The sequence below is a fragment of the Notolepis coatsorum genome, assembly GCF_963971535.1.
Source record: "Notolepis coatsorum genome assembly, chromosome: 7".
NCBI lineage: Eukaryota > Metazoa > Chordata > Actinopteri > Aulopiformes > Paralepididae > Notolepis > Notolepis coatsorum.
Window position 1 is genome coordinate 147,245,077 of NC_140171.1, and position 20,753 is coordinate 147,265,829.

General features: G+C 40.6%; 1 protein-coding gene across 1 annotated transcript in view; it reads right to left on the bottom strand.

Annotated features, from left to right (window-relative positions):
• Positions 1 to 20,753, bottom strand: part of LOC311231801 (voltage-dependent T-type calcium channel subunit alpha-1I-like) — a gene marked incomplete at both ends in the record, with an annotated part of 367,238 nt that overhangs the window by 133,899 nt on the left and 212,586 nt on the right. The window contains 2 exon segments of the mRNA XM_084318426.1: positions 1,753 to 1,886; positions 19,067 to 19,176. Coding sequence (XP_084174552.1) covers positions 1,753 to 1,886; positions 19,067 to 19,176 — 244 coding nt within the window.

Below are 20,753 nucleotides of genomic sequence, written 5' to 3' on the forward strand. Positions count from 1 at the left end.
TTATGCCATCAAAAGGAAAATTCCAATTGACATCCCAATTAGGACCTGGCTCAAAATTCTAAATTCTGTAATAAATGCAATAATATTATATGGCAGTGAAGTGTGGGGTCCATTAACTAACCAAGACTCCCCAAAATGGGAAAAACATCCATTAAAAGTACTACATGCAGAATTGTGCAAAAACCTACTTAGGGTTCACAGACACACTGCCAACAATGCATGCAGGGCAGAACTTGGCCAATACCCTCTAATCATTCAAATTCAGAAGCGAGCCATCAAATTTTATACACACCTCCAATCAAGTGACCCCCACTCCTACCACTACAAAGCCCTTCAGAGCCAAGAGATTAACCCAGATAAGAGTCCCCTCTGCCAGCTAGTCAGACATCTCTGCCCACAAACACCAGGGCTTCAGGACAGACACCAAGCAATCTGGCCCAACCAAATAATCTCAAAACAAAAAGAAAATTATATAGAATATTGGAACAAATCAACCAAATCTCAAAGTAAATTAGAATTCTATTTGACCCTAAACAGAGAGTACACGGTGGCAGAATACCTGACCACTGTAAATGATATAAAATTAAGAAAGACATTGACACGGTACAGACTGAGTGGACATAGCCTAGCCATAGAAACAGGCCATCACAGGCAGAACTGGCTGCCAAGAGAGGCCAGGCTGTGTTCACTTTGTCATCAGGGGGATGTTGAGACAGAACCTCACTTCCTACTATACTGTGAGAAATATAAGGATCTAAGAGAAGTTTTCTTTGATAAAATAAATAAAATGTATCCACAGTTTATCCATCTCCCTGATCATCAAATGATGTTATATATGTGTGGGGAGAAAAGTCAGTGTACAGCACTAGCTGCAAAATATGTAGATGGTTGTCATACAATAAGAGAACAAGCTTTGTAAATACATGTATCTGAGTGGCTACACTTGTAAAATGACTACCCGATTGAATGATTATTTTGTAATTGAATATGTTTCTGTTGATTGTCTTTACTGTTATTACTAATATTATGGTATTTTATTGCTTAATATATATGTTATTGTTTGTACGTTGAACTTGCTTTGGCAATAAGTATGTTAATACTTCATGCCAATAAAGCCTATTTGAATTGAATTGAATTGAGAGAGAGAGAGAGAGAGAGAGAGAGAGAGAGAGAGAGAGAGAGAGAGAGAGAGAGAGAGAGAGAGAGAGAGAGAGAGATACAGTGTTACAGAGAGAGTGAGAGAGATAGAGAGATACAGAGTGCTACAGAGAGGATGATAGAGAGACAGATATAGATAGATACAGAGAGGAAGAGAGAGACAGAGAGAGAGAGAGACAGAGCGAGAGATACAGAGATACAGAGAGAGAGAGAGAGAGAGAGAGAGAGATAGAGAGAGAGAGAGAGAGAGAGAGAGAGAGAGAGAGAGAGAGAGAGAGAGAGAGAGAGAGAGAGAGAGAGAGAGAGAGAGAGAGAGAGAGAGAGAGAGAGAGAGAGAAGAGAGAGAGAGAGAGAGAGAGAGAGAGAGAGAGAGAGAGAGAGAGAGAGAGAGAGAGAGAGAGAGAGAGAGAGAGAGAGACAGAGAGAGAGACAGAGATACAGAGAGAGAGATACAGAGAGGGAGAGAGAGACAGAGAGAGAGATACAGAGAGGGAGAGAGAGACAGAGAGAGATACAGAGAGAGATACAGAGAGAGAGAGAGACATAGATACAGAGATACAGAGAGAGAGAGACAGAGATACAGAGAGAGAGTACCTCGCGCTATCCTCAGGACTCTCATGATTCTGATGATAGTAGGGTTGATTGGCAGGGAGGCATTGATCTCTATCTCCTCCAGGGTGATGCCCATCACAGAGAGCAGCACGATGGCCAAGTCCAGCTGGTTCCATCTGGTGAGAGGAGGACACACACACTGACATGTCCTCATTCGGTCCCCATAGCAACACATGTTCTCGGTAAACTTCCATAAACTCATTAAAAACTCCCTGGATGTGCTTTAAACCCTTTCACTGCCACACGACAGCCGGTTAACCCTTTCACTGTAGTAGTAGTAGTAGTAGTAGTAGTAGTAGTAGTAGTAGTAGTAGTAGTAGTAGTAGTAGTAGTAGTAGTAGTAGTAGTAGTAGTAGTAGTAGTAGTAGTAGTAGTAGTAGTAGTAGTAGTAGTAGTAGTAGTAGTAGTAGTAGTAGTAGTAGTAGTAGTAGTAGTAGTAGTAGTAGTAGTAGTAGTAGTAGTAGTAGTAGTAGTAGTAGTAGTAGTAGTAGTAGTAGTAGTAGTTTATTCAGTCATCTCACACAATACAATATACACCATCATTTAACAATATTTGATTTTACAGTTACTGAAAAGGTACAGACTGAAGCATAATGCTTATTATATGCCTGTCATATATTCTTAACAAAATTAAGACTCCAAAACAGTATTCTAAAAGAAAATAGCAAAAAACAGTATTATTCACCCTTGTAGTTTGCAAAAATAACTTTTCAAACCATTTTCTTAAAAACCAAAAGCGAATTACTCATTCTCAACTGTATGTCAGCATTGTTCCACAAGTTAACCCCAATAATAGAAATACACCTCCTTTTAATCCCTTTCTTAGCTCTTTGAACAGTACATGTGTGATAGTAAAGGGTTAACCTTCTGTCGTGTGGCAGTGAAAGCAGGGTGCGAACCATGGGGCAGCTCGGTGAGCCATTGGCTCCCCTAGATTTCAGCTTCCCTGAAAACATGATTTGTGATTTTTTGGCGGGTCTCTAAAATACTGACAATAAATGCTATTTTTGCCATGCATTTATCATTTTTTGTAATTTTCTGTATCGTCATCATCGTGTATAATAATAAAATTATGCTATTTTTATGTATGATTAATGATTTGCGCACTAATTCACCGTAATAGACAATAGCATAAATCTATGGGGTTGCGGCACTGCAGATATACCCTACTCGTAATACGCATGCAACATGCATGCTATTCTTGCGTTTACCATTCGGAGCGTGGCGGCGCTGCACTGCAGTCTGCAGGCACAAATCAATAGGATAATGTCGAAAGTTAAACGGAATATCAAAGAAAGAAGTAAGCCTTCTAACCTATTTTGATTTTACAAAGAAGGCGAAGCAGCCTGCTGCGGGAACTACTTCTGTGACATGCAGATTTTGAGAATTGGGCAGACAATCAGGACAGGTGGGTGGCGATAATGTTGTATTTTTTTGCCTACTATAATAATGTTAGACTCGATGCGTTTGGTCATGGACTTGTTGTTCGGTATTAGTAGTAGTAGTAGTAGTTTATTTTTTTCAGTCATCAAAAAAAAGTACAATATACATCATCATTTATCAATATTTGATTATTTACAGTGACTGAAAAAGGTACAGACTGAAGCATAGTGCTTATATGTGCCTGTCCTATATTCTTACCAATTTTAATTATTTTTTTTTTTTTTTACTCCAAAACAGTATTATAAATAAAAGAAAAAAGCAAGCAAAAAAGCAAAAAAGCTCATCCGTGTGTTTATGTGTAAATAGGACTATTGTGTGTGAATTTTAGACAGTGTTGGATCAGAGGGGTTCATCTGAGCATGTGTATTTAGACACCTGTGTGGTGTGGACTATATGTGGTTCTGTAATACTCATACCTATGGCCTGTGTCGACCGGGGACGTTTTATGACAGCTCCTTTTCTGTCATTCATTTCTATGCGACAGGCGCGCTCCTTTTCCCAGCGCCGCGCCTCGGCGGCAGTGTTTCGGGCATAAACTAGTTCAACTTTTGGAGAGGAGCGCGCTCATCAAGGTAACTATTTTCGACCGACTAGTCAACATCGAGGAAGTGGCGGAGCCGCGGCAATCGCGAGACTCAGGAAAACACTCTGAGTTTTTATATATATTTTTTTGTGCTTGTATTTTTTTAAGCTGCATTTTACTTTTCATTTTACATTTCGCTTGTATGGTATAGTCTACTGTATGTGTATTTTATTTCTGGTTAATTAAGGCAAGACACTGCAGGTGAATAGTCAAATATACTTTTTTTGTTGATTTTGAGATTTTGTTATATTTTGCTTCCTAAACATGTCTTCTATGAAACTAGTGACAATAAAACATCAATAACACACATTTAGTTGTTTATTTTACATCATTTTGCCTTATTGCATCCATAAATGTGCACATATTTAATGGGGAAGTGCCTCATTTGCATATATAAACATAAATTTCAGAAAACTTGCAATATATTTTTTCTTAGTTTATATGTACATAACAAATTGGGAAAGTTTCATAGTGATATCTATTCAAATATGTTTTGCCTATTAGGGGGTACTACACTGTACTACACTGTTTGTAGCCTGTGTGTAGTTCTGTTCAGTTCAATAACATCATTATTATTATTATTCAGTTATCAGGCATGTGTTTAGGTTGTCTATTACTAATGGTTTGATTAGGTATTGTGTTTGTAAATATCTGTTTAAAAAAAAAAGTATGGCATTTTACAATACAGAACTTTGAAGGCGTTTTCCCAAAAATTAGTTTTAAGAGTTTTTCCTCATACTCTGAGCCAGAAATCTCCACTTCAGTAGCACACACATACACCAAACCTTCCAGTTCTATTCATATCTATGTTCTGAAGGTATTTACAGAAGGGTTTGTTGATATCGCATTCATACCCTGATTTATATCACATTTTATTCCTAAAAACATGGCGAAATATGGAATTTTACCATAAAAATGGACTGAATGGAGTATTTTCTGATTTATGGAGTGATAAAAAGAGATATCCAAAATCCCCTCTGTAATAACCTTTGGCTCTAATATGTCAACAAAATGAAACTATAATTTTGAAAATGGCTTTATCCAATGTTCAGATTTCTGCCCTGGAATTATATGCAAATTAGTGCATATTTAAGTAGATCATGCCTCATTTGCATATTTAAACATACAATTTCAGAAAACTTGTAATACAACAAAGTCTTGTCTTAATATAAGTAATCAACTGGGGAAGTTTCATTGTGATATCTATTAGTTAATTTTTTTACCCTATTCACCTGCAGTGTCTCCCCTTAAATAAAGGTTTGATGATGATGATGATGACATTTGTATATTTTGTGTATTCTCAAACTTGGTCCTGATTTTTCACATGAATGTGGGCGCGCACACACACAGAGTACGGTATGTTCATTCACACATTCTTTGATCTCTAGATGGAAAACATGCTATTTGTAATGTGTAACCCACTGTCTGTTTCACTCCAGTGTTTAGAAACATTGGTCCTCATTCTCAAATGGGCATACGTAAAAGGTCACCAAGGAATTCCTTCGTAACTCGATTTACGTACCTATTCGGCATTCTCGAACGGCTTCGTATTGTAAATGCCTTGTAGGATTTACGAACTCGAAAAGGCAGTCGTAAGTCGGACAGCCCGGTGTGCGCCCATGTTTTCAACAGCTTTCTCTGGGACAAGTCATTGGGGATTGCCGACTACAGACTTCCGTGGAATTAAATAATTATAATGATAAAAAATACGACAATATTTGTATCATTAACAATTACGTTTTGCATTCATAGTCCTGACTCAATGAGGCACTGTGAGCATTACAACTAAATAAATAAGAACTAAACTGATCGCCACGGATATAGCTACTGTATAGTGGAATATACTGTAATAATATACCATATATAATCTTCTTCTCAATGATATTATTTATTGTTGGTTTGATTTATGCCTATTGCTAGAACTAAATAAATGTGTGGAGAAACAGCTTAGTGAGGCAACCTCAGCGTACAAGTACACACTGTATACGTGCAAAATGAATCGTTCCATCAAAGTAGGCTTCTATTATTCAAATGACTATTTTTATTAGTTATTATAGTAGTAAGTCCTACTGTAGAACATGACATTATTAGCATCTCATTTAGTATCTCATTTAGTAATGTCAATACTGAACGACGATGTGCGATTGGCCCTTGACAAGATATTTACAAAGGTACTTGAATGAGCACTTGTCCCAGAGAAAGCTGTTGAAAACACGGTCCCGACTTACGACTGCCTTTTTGAGTTTGTAAATCTTACATAAATCGAATTTACAATACGAAGCCGTTCGAGAATGCAGAATAAGTAGGTAAATCGAGTTACGAAGGAATTCCTTGGTACCTTTGGTCCGTTCGAGAATGAGGACCATTATCAACAAAATATACCAAATACAATTATTGAAAACTCTTAATTAGACCTATCTGTTGTCTAGCATTAGTCCTCGTATGAAGAGCATGACATGAATGGAGAATAGCTCCCTCCATACACTGCAAATGGTCCAAAATTCAGCCGCCCGCCTCCTCACTAACACCCGGTCCCGCGAACACATCACTCCTGTCCTCCACTCCCTCCACTGGCTCCCGATCAAACACTGCATTAACTTTAAAACACTACTCCTCACCTTCAAAGCCCTCCACAGCCTGGCCCCCCCCTACCTGACTGATCTCCTTCTCCCCTACCGCCCCACCCGTTCCCTCCGGTCCTCCTCCACTGCCTCCCTCACTGTCCCGACATCCAAGCTTAAAAACTTCGGAGATCGGGCCTTCTCTCGCACTGCACCCCGACTCTGGAACTCCCTCCCCCAGTCCATCAGAGACTCCCCTACACTCTCCACCTTCAAAGCTCGCCTCAAAACCCACCTGTTCTCCCTTGCCTTCAACCCCCCCCACCCCTAAACCCCCCCCTCCCCTCCAACCTGATTGATATCTATCTCCAGTCTCTTTTTTTTTTGTGCTATCAGGCTGTCTCCCCTGTTCCCCCCATGGTCTCATGTTCCTTTTGTTTTTGTTTCTTTGTTGTTTTTGTTTTTGTTTCTTTGCTTTCGTTTCTTTGTTTGTACCCCTGCTCCCGACTACTGTCAGCGACTTCGGCTTATTGAGAAGCGCTATATAAATTAAATGAATTATTATTATTATTATTATTAATGAAAACATGTCTCCATTCATAAGTGGTGGGGCTGGCCATTTTGTTTATGCTTGGATCACAGATTGGCAGGGGTGTAAAGTACTTGAGTAATTGTACTTTGTTACAATATTTAAGTACTGTTTTGGGGGATTTATACTTTACTCGAGTATTATTAGGTTGTTATACTTGTACTTTTACTCAATTACATTTCAGCGGGAAAAAAACATACTTAAAATGCAGACCTACAAAGTACAAATCTCGCAGTTCCAACCATTTTAATTAGTATATTTGTTTCTCAAATCCCCATCAATGGAAAATGAACCTGCACATACCCATGCTGATGGTCCTTGTCCAAGACTAGAAAGCAGGGTTCTTTGATTAAACACCTGCTATCAGAAGAATAATTTCATATCAAATTTGATTTAGCTTGGTTTATGATGTGATGTCATTTTGGGACTGGTACCGGTCCCGTCAGGCTTAAGAGGTTAAACACCTGCTATCAGAAGAATAGACAGTCAGAGTGACAAGCTACAGAAGATGGCCACAAACGATAGTACGAGTGATGAAGAGGACGAAACGGAACATTTCATTGCCCCGGAATAAAAAAAAACGTACTTTTTAGTACTTAAGTACATTTAAAAGCTGAAACTTTTTTACTTTTACTCAAGTGTGTTTTTAGCCAGATACTATGACTTTTACTTGAGTACGATTTTGAGAAGGTAACAATACTTTCACTTAAGTATCATTTCTGGGTACTTTTTACACCCCTGCCCATTGGGCCTTTAATATGCAAGACAAGTGTGAAAACCACATACTGTAGGCTTCCTCTTATGTACTTCCTCCAGCTTTCATCTGGATATGTTCTCTCCATTTAGGACTGAAGTTGCTTCCAAATCCCAGCCTCAAGTGTGGCCTGCAGTTAAAGTGTCTCGTCTCAGATTGGACCCACACCAGGCCCAGTGGGGGAAATGCTACTAAATAAATACCATAATACTGTAGTAGCTGCCTAATCTCTGGCTTTGAAACAGACACAGATAAAGTGAAAGAGAGAGAGAGAGAGAGAGAGAGAGACTTCAGAAAGACAGAGAAGAAGTGAGTATATACGAGAGGGACAAAGAGAATGAACGGAATTATGTGAGAGAAAGAGAGTGAGTGTGTGTGTATATATATATAGAGAGAGAGGGTCTGTGTATATGTGATAGAGAGAGAACATTAAATTAGGTCAGAAGGAATAAGTTGGTGAAGAATGTGTGGTAGTTTCTCAACAAAACTGTGTAAAATTATACTGTACATCATGGAACCAGAATGGCAAATTGGAAAGGTAAAATTGCAACATTACACATAACTAATTCAAAGCCACTCCCCTCCATTGCTCTAGAACTGTCCTTATTTTTATCCCCTGGAGAGGAGGTGAATAAGCAGTTGAGTGATTTAGCATCTAACCATGGTTACAATGCCTACTGAAATTCCTATCCTAGGCGGCTGTTTACAAGCCTTAAGATCAAAGAGCCTTCCTGGAAGATTTAGAGATAATGTTGATTAGAGCCAGACATTTGGTCTACAAGCACAACAAGCTCAGAGGAAGCCTTTTGTGGAGGAGTAGGGAAAAACACAAGGTGTTTTGCATTTTACCCCTGTAAACAAAAGGCATCGGAACTAGATTAGATCAGAAAGGTTCCCCATTTGAAACCCAGCCTTCACACCCCTTCGGGTTGAAACTGCTAGGGAACGCCTACTAAGGAATTCCGTTCTGTCGCTACTCCAGGGTGGCTAGCCTATTGACAGACAGAGCTACTGGTCCTCCAATAAGGGAGCTCGGTAATGCTCAGAAGGCCCCGCCCTCCTGACGTAATGTTGGGGGCGGAGATCTAGACTTGAACATGACGCGATCTGCAGAGAGAGCGTCACAACCCCACGAACAACTGAGCGAGCAACACCCATTCTACATACTCCCTCCACTGAAGGCGGACCGTCCGACCGGCGATACACGGAGACGACCATTCCAACCACCATCGAAGAAAAAGAAACCGAGACGAGAGATGCTTATAGATACAAGCTTTTTAGATATTGAACGTTTAGACTGAATTATACTGCCCTTCGGCATAGCGATTGCTTCCGGTATAATTCATTGCACTATTCTTCAAATCGTTGATTTGTAATTGCTTTGAATCCCATTAAAAACCGGATTCTTTCAGATCAAATCTGCTCTGACCTCTTTTTCTTCAACCGCCGTTTCTCTGTTGCCGTCGTGTAGAAACCTGTGAGGTTTTTGTCCGCTGCTCACCCACTCGCTCTGTTCCTTTAAGATCTTCGGTTAATTAATTGCATTCTCCTCTCCACACGCTTCTTCCTGTAGGTGCCGTTTGCGTTTGGGGTCGGTGTCAAACCATAACAAAACCATTACCTGGTTTACTGCATTTTGTAGATATAGTACTTCAAGGGCTTTTTAAGGTTAACACAACGCAGAGCATAGATAGGGAATAAGCTAGGAAGTTTACTACAAATGTAAGAGGAATAACAAACACAGATTATCCAGTCTAGCACATTCAAATTAAACAGGAAGTGCAGTGAAACCACAGAGGTCAAACCACTGTACAGAATATAGAGACAATACCTGGGATGAATAGACTATAGGCGGGTATTAAAGATGCACTAACTAAGATTTAAAGTATTTCAAATGAGACATTTTTGACATAATGACTTATCTCTGAATCAGCTCCCTGACCACTGCTCACTATGTCATCATTACAGAATTATAAAACCATTGTTTTTCCTCTGCGCAGTGAGGGCTCTGCAATTACTTGTGAGGTGATCCTAGAGACATGAATAGGCATTAGACAGAATATAATCTCCATTAATGTGATATTCATAACAGCCCATCTGGCGGAATGGAGGGAGAGTATTGGAATGGAGGAGGTATGACTCAGAGAGATGAATGTGCACACACACACACGCAAGCACGCACGCAAGCACACACACACGCAAGCACACACACACACACACGCAAGCACACACACACACACACGCAAGCACACACACACACACACGCAAGCACACACACACACACACACGCAAGCACACACCCAAGCACACACACACACACACACACACACCTACACACCTACACACACACACACACACACACACACACACACACACACACACACACACACACACACACACACACACACACACACACACACACACACACACACACACACACACACACACACCTACACACACACACCTACACACACACACACACACACACACACACACACACACACACACACAAACACACACACACACACACACGCCCACACACATACCATCAACCACAAAACACTAGGGCTGACCTCGATTAGTCGCCTATTCGACTAATCGATCGAACAGAGCAGTAGTCGACTGCCAACCTCTTAGTTGAATGCAAAAAATATATATAAAAAAAAAGTATATATATTGTTTAGTGCTGTCAATCGATTAAAATATTTAATCTGATTAATCGCATGATTGTCGATAGTTAACTCGCGATTAATCGCAAATTAATCGCATTTTTTATTAGTTTTTTATCTACCTTAAACAGATATTTTTCAAGTTTTAATACTCTTATCAACATAAGAGTCAACAAATGCTTTCTTTATGCAGCCATTTAACACAAAAGGATGACCCTCATGCTGCATTGCATCAATGCCGTACAGACCAGAGAAAGACTGTCGTCTTGTTTACATCAGGGTCCACCATTTTCAATTCATAATGAATTGTAAGTAAGGGTGCAATTAGCACCGTGCATTCCATTCTTTGTGGATCTAGCCCTATGTTTGTTTTTATCATTCTTTCCAAAAGCAAATAGGCCTAGAAGTGTGGCTAACGCTAATGGTGCGCATACAAGAGGCTAACTGCCTAAGAAAACGGGCACAGAGGAACTGAAAGAGGATTTCACCCATCTAATGAACACACTAGACCAGGGGTCTCAAACTCAATTTACCTGGGGGCCGCTGGAGGTAGAGTCTGGGTGAGGCTGGGCCGCATCAAATATTCCACAAAAAAAGGGTTTCAAGTATTCAAAAAAAAAGTACAACTGATCCAACCTTCTCAATCTTTAGCAAAAACATTTCAGAACATGAACAGTTCTTCAGAACATGAACGGTTCTTCAGAACATAGGCTTCTCAGTGGTGTCAGTGGACTCATCCACAGCTATGGAAATGCACTGTAATTTTTTTTTATTCTATCACAAAGCTGTTTAATCAAATCACCAGCCAGTATTTCAGTTATTCTGGTTGCTGTGCGATCTGACGGGGATTTGCTTTTGTTTGCCTTCAAACATGGTCTCCATCACTTCAGTCATACATTATTTTATTATGTATGCATCAGAGAGAGAGAATGGCTTCTTGCCACTGAGTGAGGACTTGGTATCGGCCGTAAATTCTAGCCTCCGATCCCATGACGTCATTTATCTCCTGCGGAGAGTGAGGATTATAAAATGTGTAAAATTTTAAAGTGTGATGCTGTTTGTCATTTTAACAGCAGATACACTTTCTTAAATTCCATTGTCCCCGACAGAGCGTGTGACGGGGAGCTCGGACGGGATGTGATTTGCTTGGTGTTATTATAGCATTAGCTGAAAAGCTAGCTAGTTGGAACAACATCCGCTTTAACATTACATCAAATCAGATGATGTCCTTTCTCCAGGACCTGACACTGTCCGTCTATCAACAATAATGCACCCGCGGTGAATCGTATTTAAGTCAAGTAGCTACTGACTAGCGTTAGCTGACTAACGTTATTAAATGTCAATGTGAAAACCTTGCGGGGAAGACGAGCTAGGTCAGCTAGCTTAGCTTGACAACAGTACCGTGGCTAAAGTTGGTGCTATTCATAATCCAGCAATAATGGCTGCAGACCTGCAAGCAAAGTACAGCAAGTTCCAAGTGCCAAAGGATAAGAGTCTGAGGCGGAGTCTCAAAAGAGAATGTTGAATATTTATTTTGCATCGAAAATCACAACATTCAAACGTTACTACTAAGTTAGCCAGAGCCTCTGCGACTGCTACTAGCTTACAGACTGGGTATCAAGTGCAACACCGTCTAATGTCCATGCGGATCATTGGAGTAGGGTATATCGGCAGTGCCGCAGCCCCATAAAACGTCCAACTCTCGCGCAACGACTCAGCAAACAGTTGCGCTCGGGCCGCATTAACACTAAACTTTGATGTCAAGTAGGGGGCCGCAAAATATCATCCCGCTGGCCGCAAATGGCCCGCGGGCCGCGAGTTTGAGACCCCTGCACTAGACAAATATCAAGATGTATCCATCAGTGGACCAATTGCATGCTTTCGCTTATCTTTTTGCATTGGGGGGGGGGGGTAGTCAACTACCAGTCGACTATCGACAAATTTTGGCCAATCAAAGCACTTCAAAAGCAGCTATCCAATCTAGTCCAGTCAGTCATCAATGGACCGTGTACATAAAGAATGCCTGTGTATTGACACATCATTCAATGCCCATCCAACAGAACGATTGTGGGTAGCGGTAGCTTGAAGAGAGCTTGTGCACCGGTTTGAATCCCCAGACATCAGGGGAAGTGACTCATTAATGCTTCTCACCCCTCAACAACTTCTGCTGAAGTGCCCTTGAGCAAGGCACTGAACCCCAAACTGCTCCAGTTGGCCAACAGGAGAAGACTGTGGTTGTATACTGGGCAGCTCCCTGCTGTACATGTCTGAAGCTGAGCAAATAAAGGAAGAATAAAACATTAAATGTATAAATACCAGTGCTGTTTCATGTGGCTTGTTTTGAATTGGAAACATCGGGAGGTCAATGCAGTGTAGGGTGGAGATGGATGATGTCAACCCAGGAAACTGGCATGCTTTATCCCCCCCCCCCCCCCCCCCGGGGACATTGAAAAAGTCCGGAACAAGACACCAGTTAACATTTTTAGATACAAAGCGCATCTCATAGACCGGAAACATCCCTGACTCAGTCAATCAGTAATTAATTGACTGACTGTTAGCCGCTCTGCCCTTAGTGGCAACTCATGTGCATGCTTCTTACTGTACCCAGTTTCATCTCACGCGGTATCGATTGATTGATTGATTGATTGATTGATTCAACGACGCATTGTAACCCCAAACGGCAACGGTTTTGCAAATTTTTGTTACTCAAGTTGGCTAGCTTTTCAACTCAATGTTATACGTGAAGTATTCTACTGGCTAGTGACTTTCAAACAAGAGGAGAAGAGCTCTTTTGACTGGAAGAGTGAAAATCCTCTTGTTGTGAGATACACTTGCAATTACGGCAACATTGTAAATGGTAAATGGCTGTATTTATAATGCGCTTTTATCCAAAGTGCTTTTATCCAAATCGCTTTACAATTTGTTCCTCACATTTGACCCATTCACTTACACACTCGCACACCAACGGCAGAGGCAACCATGCAAGGTGCCAACCTGCACATCGGGAGCAATTAGGGGTTAACAAACACCCTACAGAGGAAAACAATTAACAAAGACAGGACCAGAAATCTTAAACAAGCGACCTTACAACCGACACGGACAACTCCAAACAATTAAAGCTAACGTTACTAGCAAGATAATGGCCGCCCAGGACGACTCAGTCAATACGGAGCCACAGAAATACAGAGAAGACACCCTATCCATGACCATATTAGTCGAAGTTTAGCAAAACAAAGGTCCAGCCTCAGAGAAGACTTTTCAACTTTGTTACAGAACTCTCTCTCACCCCTACAAACATCGGTGGATGCACTTCAGAAAACGGTTAACTCCTTTCAAGCACACCTCGCCAGAGTTGAAACCACTGCGGGAGATAACTTTGATGGTCTCGTCAAAGCTGAGAAAACCGTACGCAAATTGGAAACAGACAACACTACCCTCCTAGACCGGGTCGACAAGCTGGAAAACCGCTCAAGGCGAGTCAACCTCTGTATTGTAAACGTACCCGAAGACAGCGAAAAGGAACAAGACCCTATTCAATTTGTCGTGAAACTACTGATGGAAGTCATGGGCCCCGACGTATTCGACAAGCCACCAGAGCTGGAGAGAGCACATCGATCGCTACTCCCCAAACCCAAAGCAGGTGCACCGCCCCGAACCATCATAGTATGCTTCCACAGGTTCCAGGAGAAGGAACGAGCAATACGCTGGGCCAGAGAAAACGAACCCCGCTATCAGAATAACAGGACTCTGGTGAACAAAAAAATACAATATAATAACTTAAATACATAAAAAACTGAGAAATCCATTATGCGTTCTAGACAAAAATACTATGAGTTGGGGGAGAAACCTAGCAAAGTACTGGCATGGCAACTAAAAACGGAAGAAAGCAAGAGGGCAGTTAATGGAATTGAAGTAGCCCCGGGCAAAATCTCCAATAAACCCACAGAAATTAGCGATGCTTTTAGAAACTATTACAGTGACTTATACACTGCACAACCTAGTGGGGAAGCACAGCAATAGACTCCTTTCTTTCCAAACTTAATCTCCCAAGCTTGTCTGCCGAGGATAGTGAGTTTATGAGCAAACCGTTTTCAATTTCAAAGCTTCTATCCCCAGGCCATCAGGCTGCTAAACGAACTATAAACACTATGCAACAACCATCAAATGCACACAGCACACACACCCACACGCACACACTCACTCAAACAAACAACACACTGCAGCACCCACTCTCCACACTTTAGATCACACAAACACACTTTACACTTTATATTTATTGATAAAGGATTTGCACTACAACTCGTACACCTACTGTGAATTGTACCTAAATTGCACCACGTCCCATTTCTGCCTTGCACTATATAGTATTGTATATTAGTACACTGCACAGTATTGTATATTGTATGGTAACTACGTCTATTCTGCATCGAACATTGTACATATGTCTAAACTGAACACTGTGACCTCATTTTTTTACTTCTAATTTTACTATGTTATTTTATTTCATAATTATCTTGTCTTGCACAGTCTCTGGAGCGTAACAGTAAGAAGCATTTTGTATAAAAGTATTCTGTACTTCTGTATGACAAATATTAAAGAAACTTGAAACTTGAACTTGAATTTGCGAAGTAACAGTGACCATTAAACTTCTACCATCACATAAATCTCCTGGGGAGGATGGTTTCCCCCCAGAGTTCTATAAGGAATTTAAATACCTCTTCCCTCCCTTAATGGAAGTCCTTCAATTAGCTAGAGAAAAAAAACAATTTCCTGAGACGTTCTCTCTGGCCATTATATCGGTTATTCACAAGACAGGGAAGGACCCTTTAAAGTGTGCCTCCTACAGGCCAATCTCGCTCTTAAATACAGATTATAAACTTGTAACTAAGATGACATCCAAAATATTAGAAACATTCCTTTCCCCACCTTGTTAATCCCAATCAGACTGGCTTTATAATTAACCCATTGCTCGCCAATGACTTGTTAACACGTCATTCTCTGCCATGCGTAATCTGCCATTGAGATCAATATTTCATATTTTCGTCATGGTATTCACATTTCACCCACGGAGTCTTGGCTGGTGCTGTAGGACTCCGCTCAACTCTGCAACGCTTCAATACCGCCACCTCGTGGCAGATCGACGAGTTGCCAAAACCGGAAGTGGCCGGAAGTGCTTAGTCCGTCCCCTATTCCGTCCGGCCACTCGCTATCGCTCCCGGGACTCTATCCAGACACTGTGGATATCGATCCGTTGCCATAACTCAATAAACAACATGATTTGGACGTATATTAGTATTATACAAACCGGAACTGGATCACCTAGATCAACATCACATAACTGGGATCTGTTTGCGCCAGTGTGATCGCCCAACGGTAAGAGGAAGCTGCCGTGAGTTTCAGCATTTTTGATTATTATTATCCATACAAACTTCTCTGATCAATATATCATGAATCATTTAACGTCGGTCATTGAATTATAAACGACCCCCCCCCCCCCCCCCCCCCCCCCCCTCCGGTCACCAGCAGATGACCAGTCATGACGTTTAGGATCATGTACAGTTGAAATTTTTTATATAACGTTGATCGGTATCAAACTGCATTTGATCATCTAATATATGCATTTATGGCTATATCTCACGTTCTATGAAATACAGCAGAAAATGATAAAAACATACTCTGGACAGTATTTTCGTATGAATGTGTGAATGAAAAAGTAAAACGTTCCTACATCCTGAACTATAGATAATTGATGTTGAATGGGCCATAGTAATGTCAATTTAGCAATACAATTAAAAAAGTTATAGTTATAACATCTCCATAGACAAATAGCGCTGGCAGAGAGGATACAGCGATGGATATAAGCTCCGGCAGAGAATGGGTTAACAGACATTCCTCTAATAATCTTAGACGCTTTTTGAATATTATCCATTTCACACATAAAAACAAGATTCCCAGCATTGCTCTCTCCCTGGACGCCGAAAAGGCCTTTGTCTTTGCCGACAAAATTATTCTCTTTTTAACAAACACGGAAAGCTCCCTCTCACATTTAGTCGAACTGTTGGACTTGTATAGCTCCTTTTCCGGATATAAAATGAACCTTGACAAAAGTGAAATACTGCCCTTATCAGATTCTATTAAAGACACCATTCAACATAACTTCCCACAGAATGGTATAAAATACTTGGGTATACTAATAGATAAGGAACTGGGAAATCTCTACAAGCTCAATCTGTTAAGACTGTTACAAATCCTAGGGGAGGACTTGGAAAAATTTATGAACCTCCCTCTCACCTTACTAGGCCGAGTTAATGCTATACAAATAAATGTCCTGCCAAAGTTTCTTTATGTTTCAGTCCCTCCCAATCCAAGTCCATTCTAAATGTTTCAACTCCTTGGACGGAATTATCAGACAATTTATATGGCGAGTTAACTCCCCAAGGATCGCCTTAATTAAACTTACTTTAGACTATACAAAGGGAGGACTGAAACTTCCTAATTTTAGATTGTATTACTTGGCGGCTCAAGCCAGATTTTTGGCTCAAATGTTTGAGGGGGACCTCTCAGCCTCGTGGTTGAACATTGAATGTCTAGACATTAACGAGACCACCCCGTCTGATACCTTGTACAAATGGGACGTGAAATAAATTAAGACCATCAGCAAGAACCGCTTCATGATCCATTCAGTCCAAACTTGGTTAAAATTATAAACAAAATTCAGACACAATAGCCCTCTATCACCTAAAACCCCCCTATGGGGAAATATGCTTATACCTATCTTATACCAGAATAGAGACTTTGAGTCAAGGTACAAGGTATCACTCGACTGGAACATTGTTATAAAGATGAGGTTTTTATGTCCTTCCAGCAAATGAAAGAGAAATATCAACTTCTTGGAAGAGATTTCTTTAAATACCTGCAACTGAGAGATTTTGTGAGGGTTAACACTCAAGGTCAATGGAAACTACCAGAAAAATCTCCCATTGAAAGTATTTTTCATAGTGATCAAAGGATGGTGAGAACCATCTCTCAAGTCTATAACACCTTACTACCCTCTCTGCCGACCACTGAACCTGATAGGTTCAGGACTAGATGGGAGAGAGATTTAGACACAGAAATTGATCCAGACCTCTGGGAGGACCTATGTAAAGATGGGGTCACATGCACACTAAATTCAAGATATAGACTGATTCAATAAAATGTTCTACATCAGGTCTATTTTACCCCCTCCAAATGGGTTCAACTCTAGTATCTCGTCCCTCTGTTTTAGGTGTGGTCAGGAGGAGGGCATGTTCCTTCACTCCACTTGGCATTGTATCAAACTGAAAAGTTTCTGGCAGCGGGTCTGTGAGGCTATATCACAAATTCATAATATAACATTTCCGACAGATCCCAAAATATGCCTCATTGGTAACTTTACAAACTCCAACCTTACACACAGTCATTCCATCAAGCTTACAGCACTCCTCCTGATTATTGCCAAAAAATGTATTGCAACAAAATGGAAGTCAGATCTCCCTTTGCCATTTGGGATGTGCTGTATCCCTCTAGAAAAGGTGACTTATTCACTAAGGAACAGGGTTGATCATTTCAATAAAATTTGGCAGCCTTTTCTGGACTATCTAGGAGCTCTCCCACCCAACCTGACTGAATTACCTTCTCATTGATCTCTCTAGTAGCTCCATTCTGGTAATGATGTGTTGTGTTCATCCTGTATCTCTCAATGTCTCTGAAAATATTGTTATTTTTTGTTCTGTTTTTTTCATTTGTTGTTGTTTGTTTTTTGTTTCTGTTTTCCTGATGTGTTTGTTTACATATGTAGGGACCTCTATCACTTTATCCTACACATTTACAATGGATTTACCATAGGCGTATATAGGCACTAGGGCTGTCCCCGACTAAGGATTTGGATAGTCGACTATGATTGGGTGCCACTAGTCGACTATTAGTCGACAAAAAAAAAGATAAAAAGTATAATATTATTATTATTGTTATAATCTTTTTTTTTGATTATTATTCCATTTGGGCTGTGGGGAGTGCTTAATGTCTGAAGGAGTCGACTGAAGGCTTTTGTCCTCTGCAAAAGCATGCAATTGGTCCACTGATGGATACATCTTGATATTTGTCTAGTCTAGTGTGTTCATTAGATGGGTGAAATCCTCTTTCAGTGCCTCTGTGCCTGTTTTCGTAGGCAGTTAGCCTCTTGTATGCGTGCCATTAGTGTTAGCCACGCTTCTAGGCCTCTTTTCTTTTGGAAAGAATGAAAAAATATATATAATAATAATATTATTTTATAATTTTTTTTTTTTTTGTATTCCACTAAGAGGTTGGCAGTCGTCTACGGCTCCTTTCGACCGATTAGTCGACTAATCGACTAATAGGGACAGCCCTAATAGGCACCCACATATAGTTGTTGTTATTCTTGCTGTTATTACTGTCCTGTAATTGTCTCAGTATTGTCATTTGTGTATGTTTTGAATAATGGAAAATCTAAATAAAATATTCAAAAAATTATAATAATCTTCGAGATAAATAAAGATAAAATCAAATCAAATCAGAGGCAACCGTGCAAGGTGCCAACTGGCTCATCAGGAGCAGTTAGGGCTTAAGTGTCTCGCTCAATGAACAATAAACAATGTGTCTCCATCCAAGATTGGTTTCATAAGTAAGTAAGAATAATGAATGGTGAGTCCTCTGTACCTGTCCTTGAAGAAACGACGGAAGCCGAAGGCAAACAACTTCAGAGTGGATTCAATCACAAAGGTGGAGGTGAAGAAGTAGTTGCAGTACTTCAGTGCTATCTCCAGAGACTGTAGAGAGAGAGAGAGAGAGAGAGAGAGAGAGAGAGAGAGAGAGAGAGAGAGAGAGAGAGAGAGAGAGAGAGAGAGAGAGAGAGAGAGAGGAGAGAGAGAGAGAGAGAGAGAGAGAGATGAGGGGGGGGGGTAGTGTAGAAAGAAAGGGTAGACTTCTAATATTGGTTAAAGTAATGCAAAGTTGCTATGTGTCTGCTTTGGCAACGTGAGGGAATTATCATTATGCTAACAAAGGTCTTTGTGAAGAGAGACAGCTAAATATATCAGAGACAGAGAGAGAGAGAGAGAGAGAGAGAGAGAGAGAGAGAGAGAGAGAGAGATAGAGAGAGAGAGAGAGAGAGAGAGAGAGAGAGAGAGAGAGAGAGAGGAGAGAGAGAGAGAGAGAGAGAGAGAGAGAGAGAGAGAATAACCAACAGACTTATCAGACCTAACAGGTAGAGTTTCACAAGATGTGTTAATTACCACCCGTTTCTATTCCACTGTGGTTTCCATTCTATGCGGCAACACCTCCCCGGGACCCAAACAGGCTGGTAAAGAGGTAATATGTCACACTATTGTTCATTAGGGGAGACAGTTTAACATTCCTGTTCCAAACGTATCAGCGATACAGGATGAAGGTTACAGAGTCTGTTTTGATTTCTGCTTTTTTTTTTGTCTCTGGCTTGTCGTACATTTGCAATATCGTTCCAATTCCATTGTCACTGGAGACACAGACCCCGGTACAAGACTATAACAATAGGAGCAGGATCGATCAGCGTCATCATGAACCCATCTGAACACGGCGTCTCCTTCATCACTGGGAGACAGATCGTGCTGTCAGAGTGTCGCCTCCCATCCATCCATGTCATATCATTCTCTCCACACAACAACGATGTGTTCCGGACACTACGAGAAGTACCTTCAGTCTCAACAAAGGACCAGGTTGAGCTATCAGGAAATAAAGATGGGATGAAGACTATAGATAAGGCGTAGGTATAAAATACATATAAAGAAAGATTCACAAACATTGGTCCTCAACCTCAAACGGACTTACGAGAAAGTTACGCCAAATTTCTTTGTAACTCGACTTACAAACTGTCTTGGCATTCTCGAACGGCTTCTTTTTCTAGATTCGTTTGTATTTGCAAGTGAAGGTGTACGAGAATGCGCTTTCCAGTTTAAGAATGAGTAACGCTCTTCATTCATGGGAACCCAGCTGTGATAATTTTGGCCACTTAATGACCGTTTCACATGTTCAGGCATCCGGAAGGAGAGTTTTCGTAAATATATTTGTACAAACTTTTTACAAAGATAGTTATGAAGATACTTACAAACATGTTCGAGCATGAGGTCCATTGTTTTTTAAATTCTCATTCGTTCTGATGAGCTATGGTGACACAAATACGCCCCCCAAACACACACACCTATAAAAACACACAGACACACACTAGGGATGGGCATTTTTAAGACAAATCCAGATCGATTGATTGCATGCTATACTCGAGTGATCGTGTATTACTCGTAAAGGGAAAAAAAAGAAAAATGTTTACTTAATTTTGTTCATTCACGTATATGTTTAAGGAAACCAACAAACA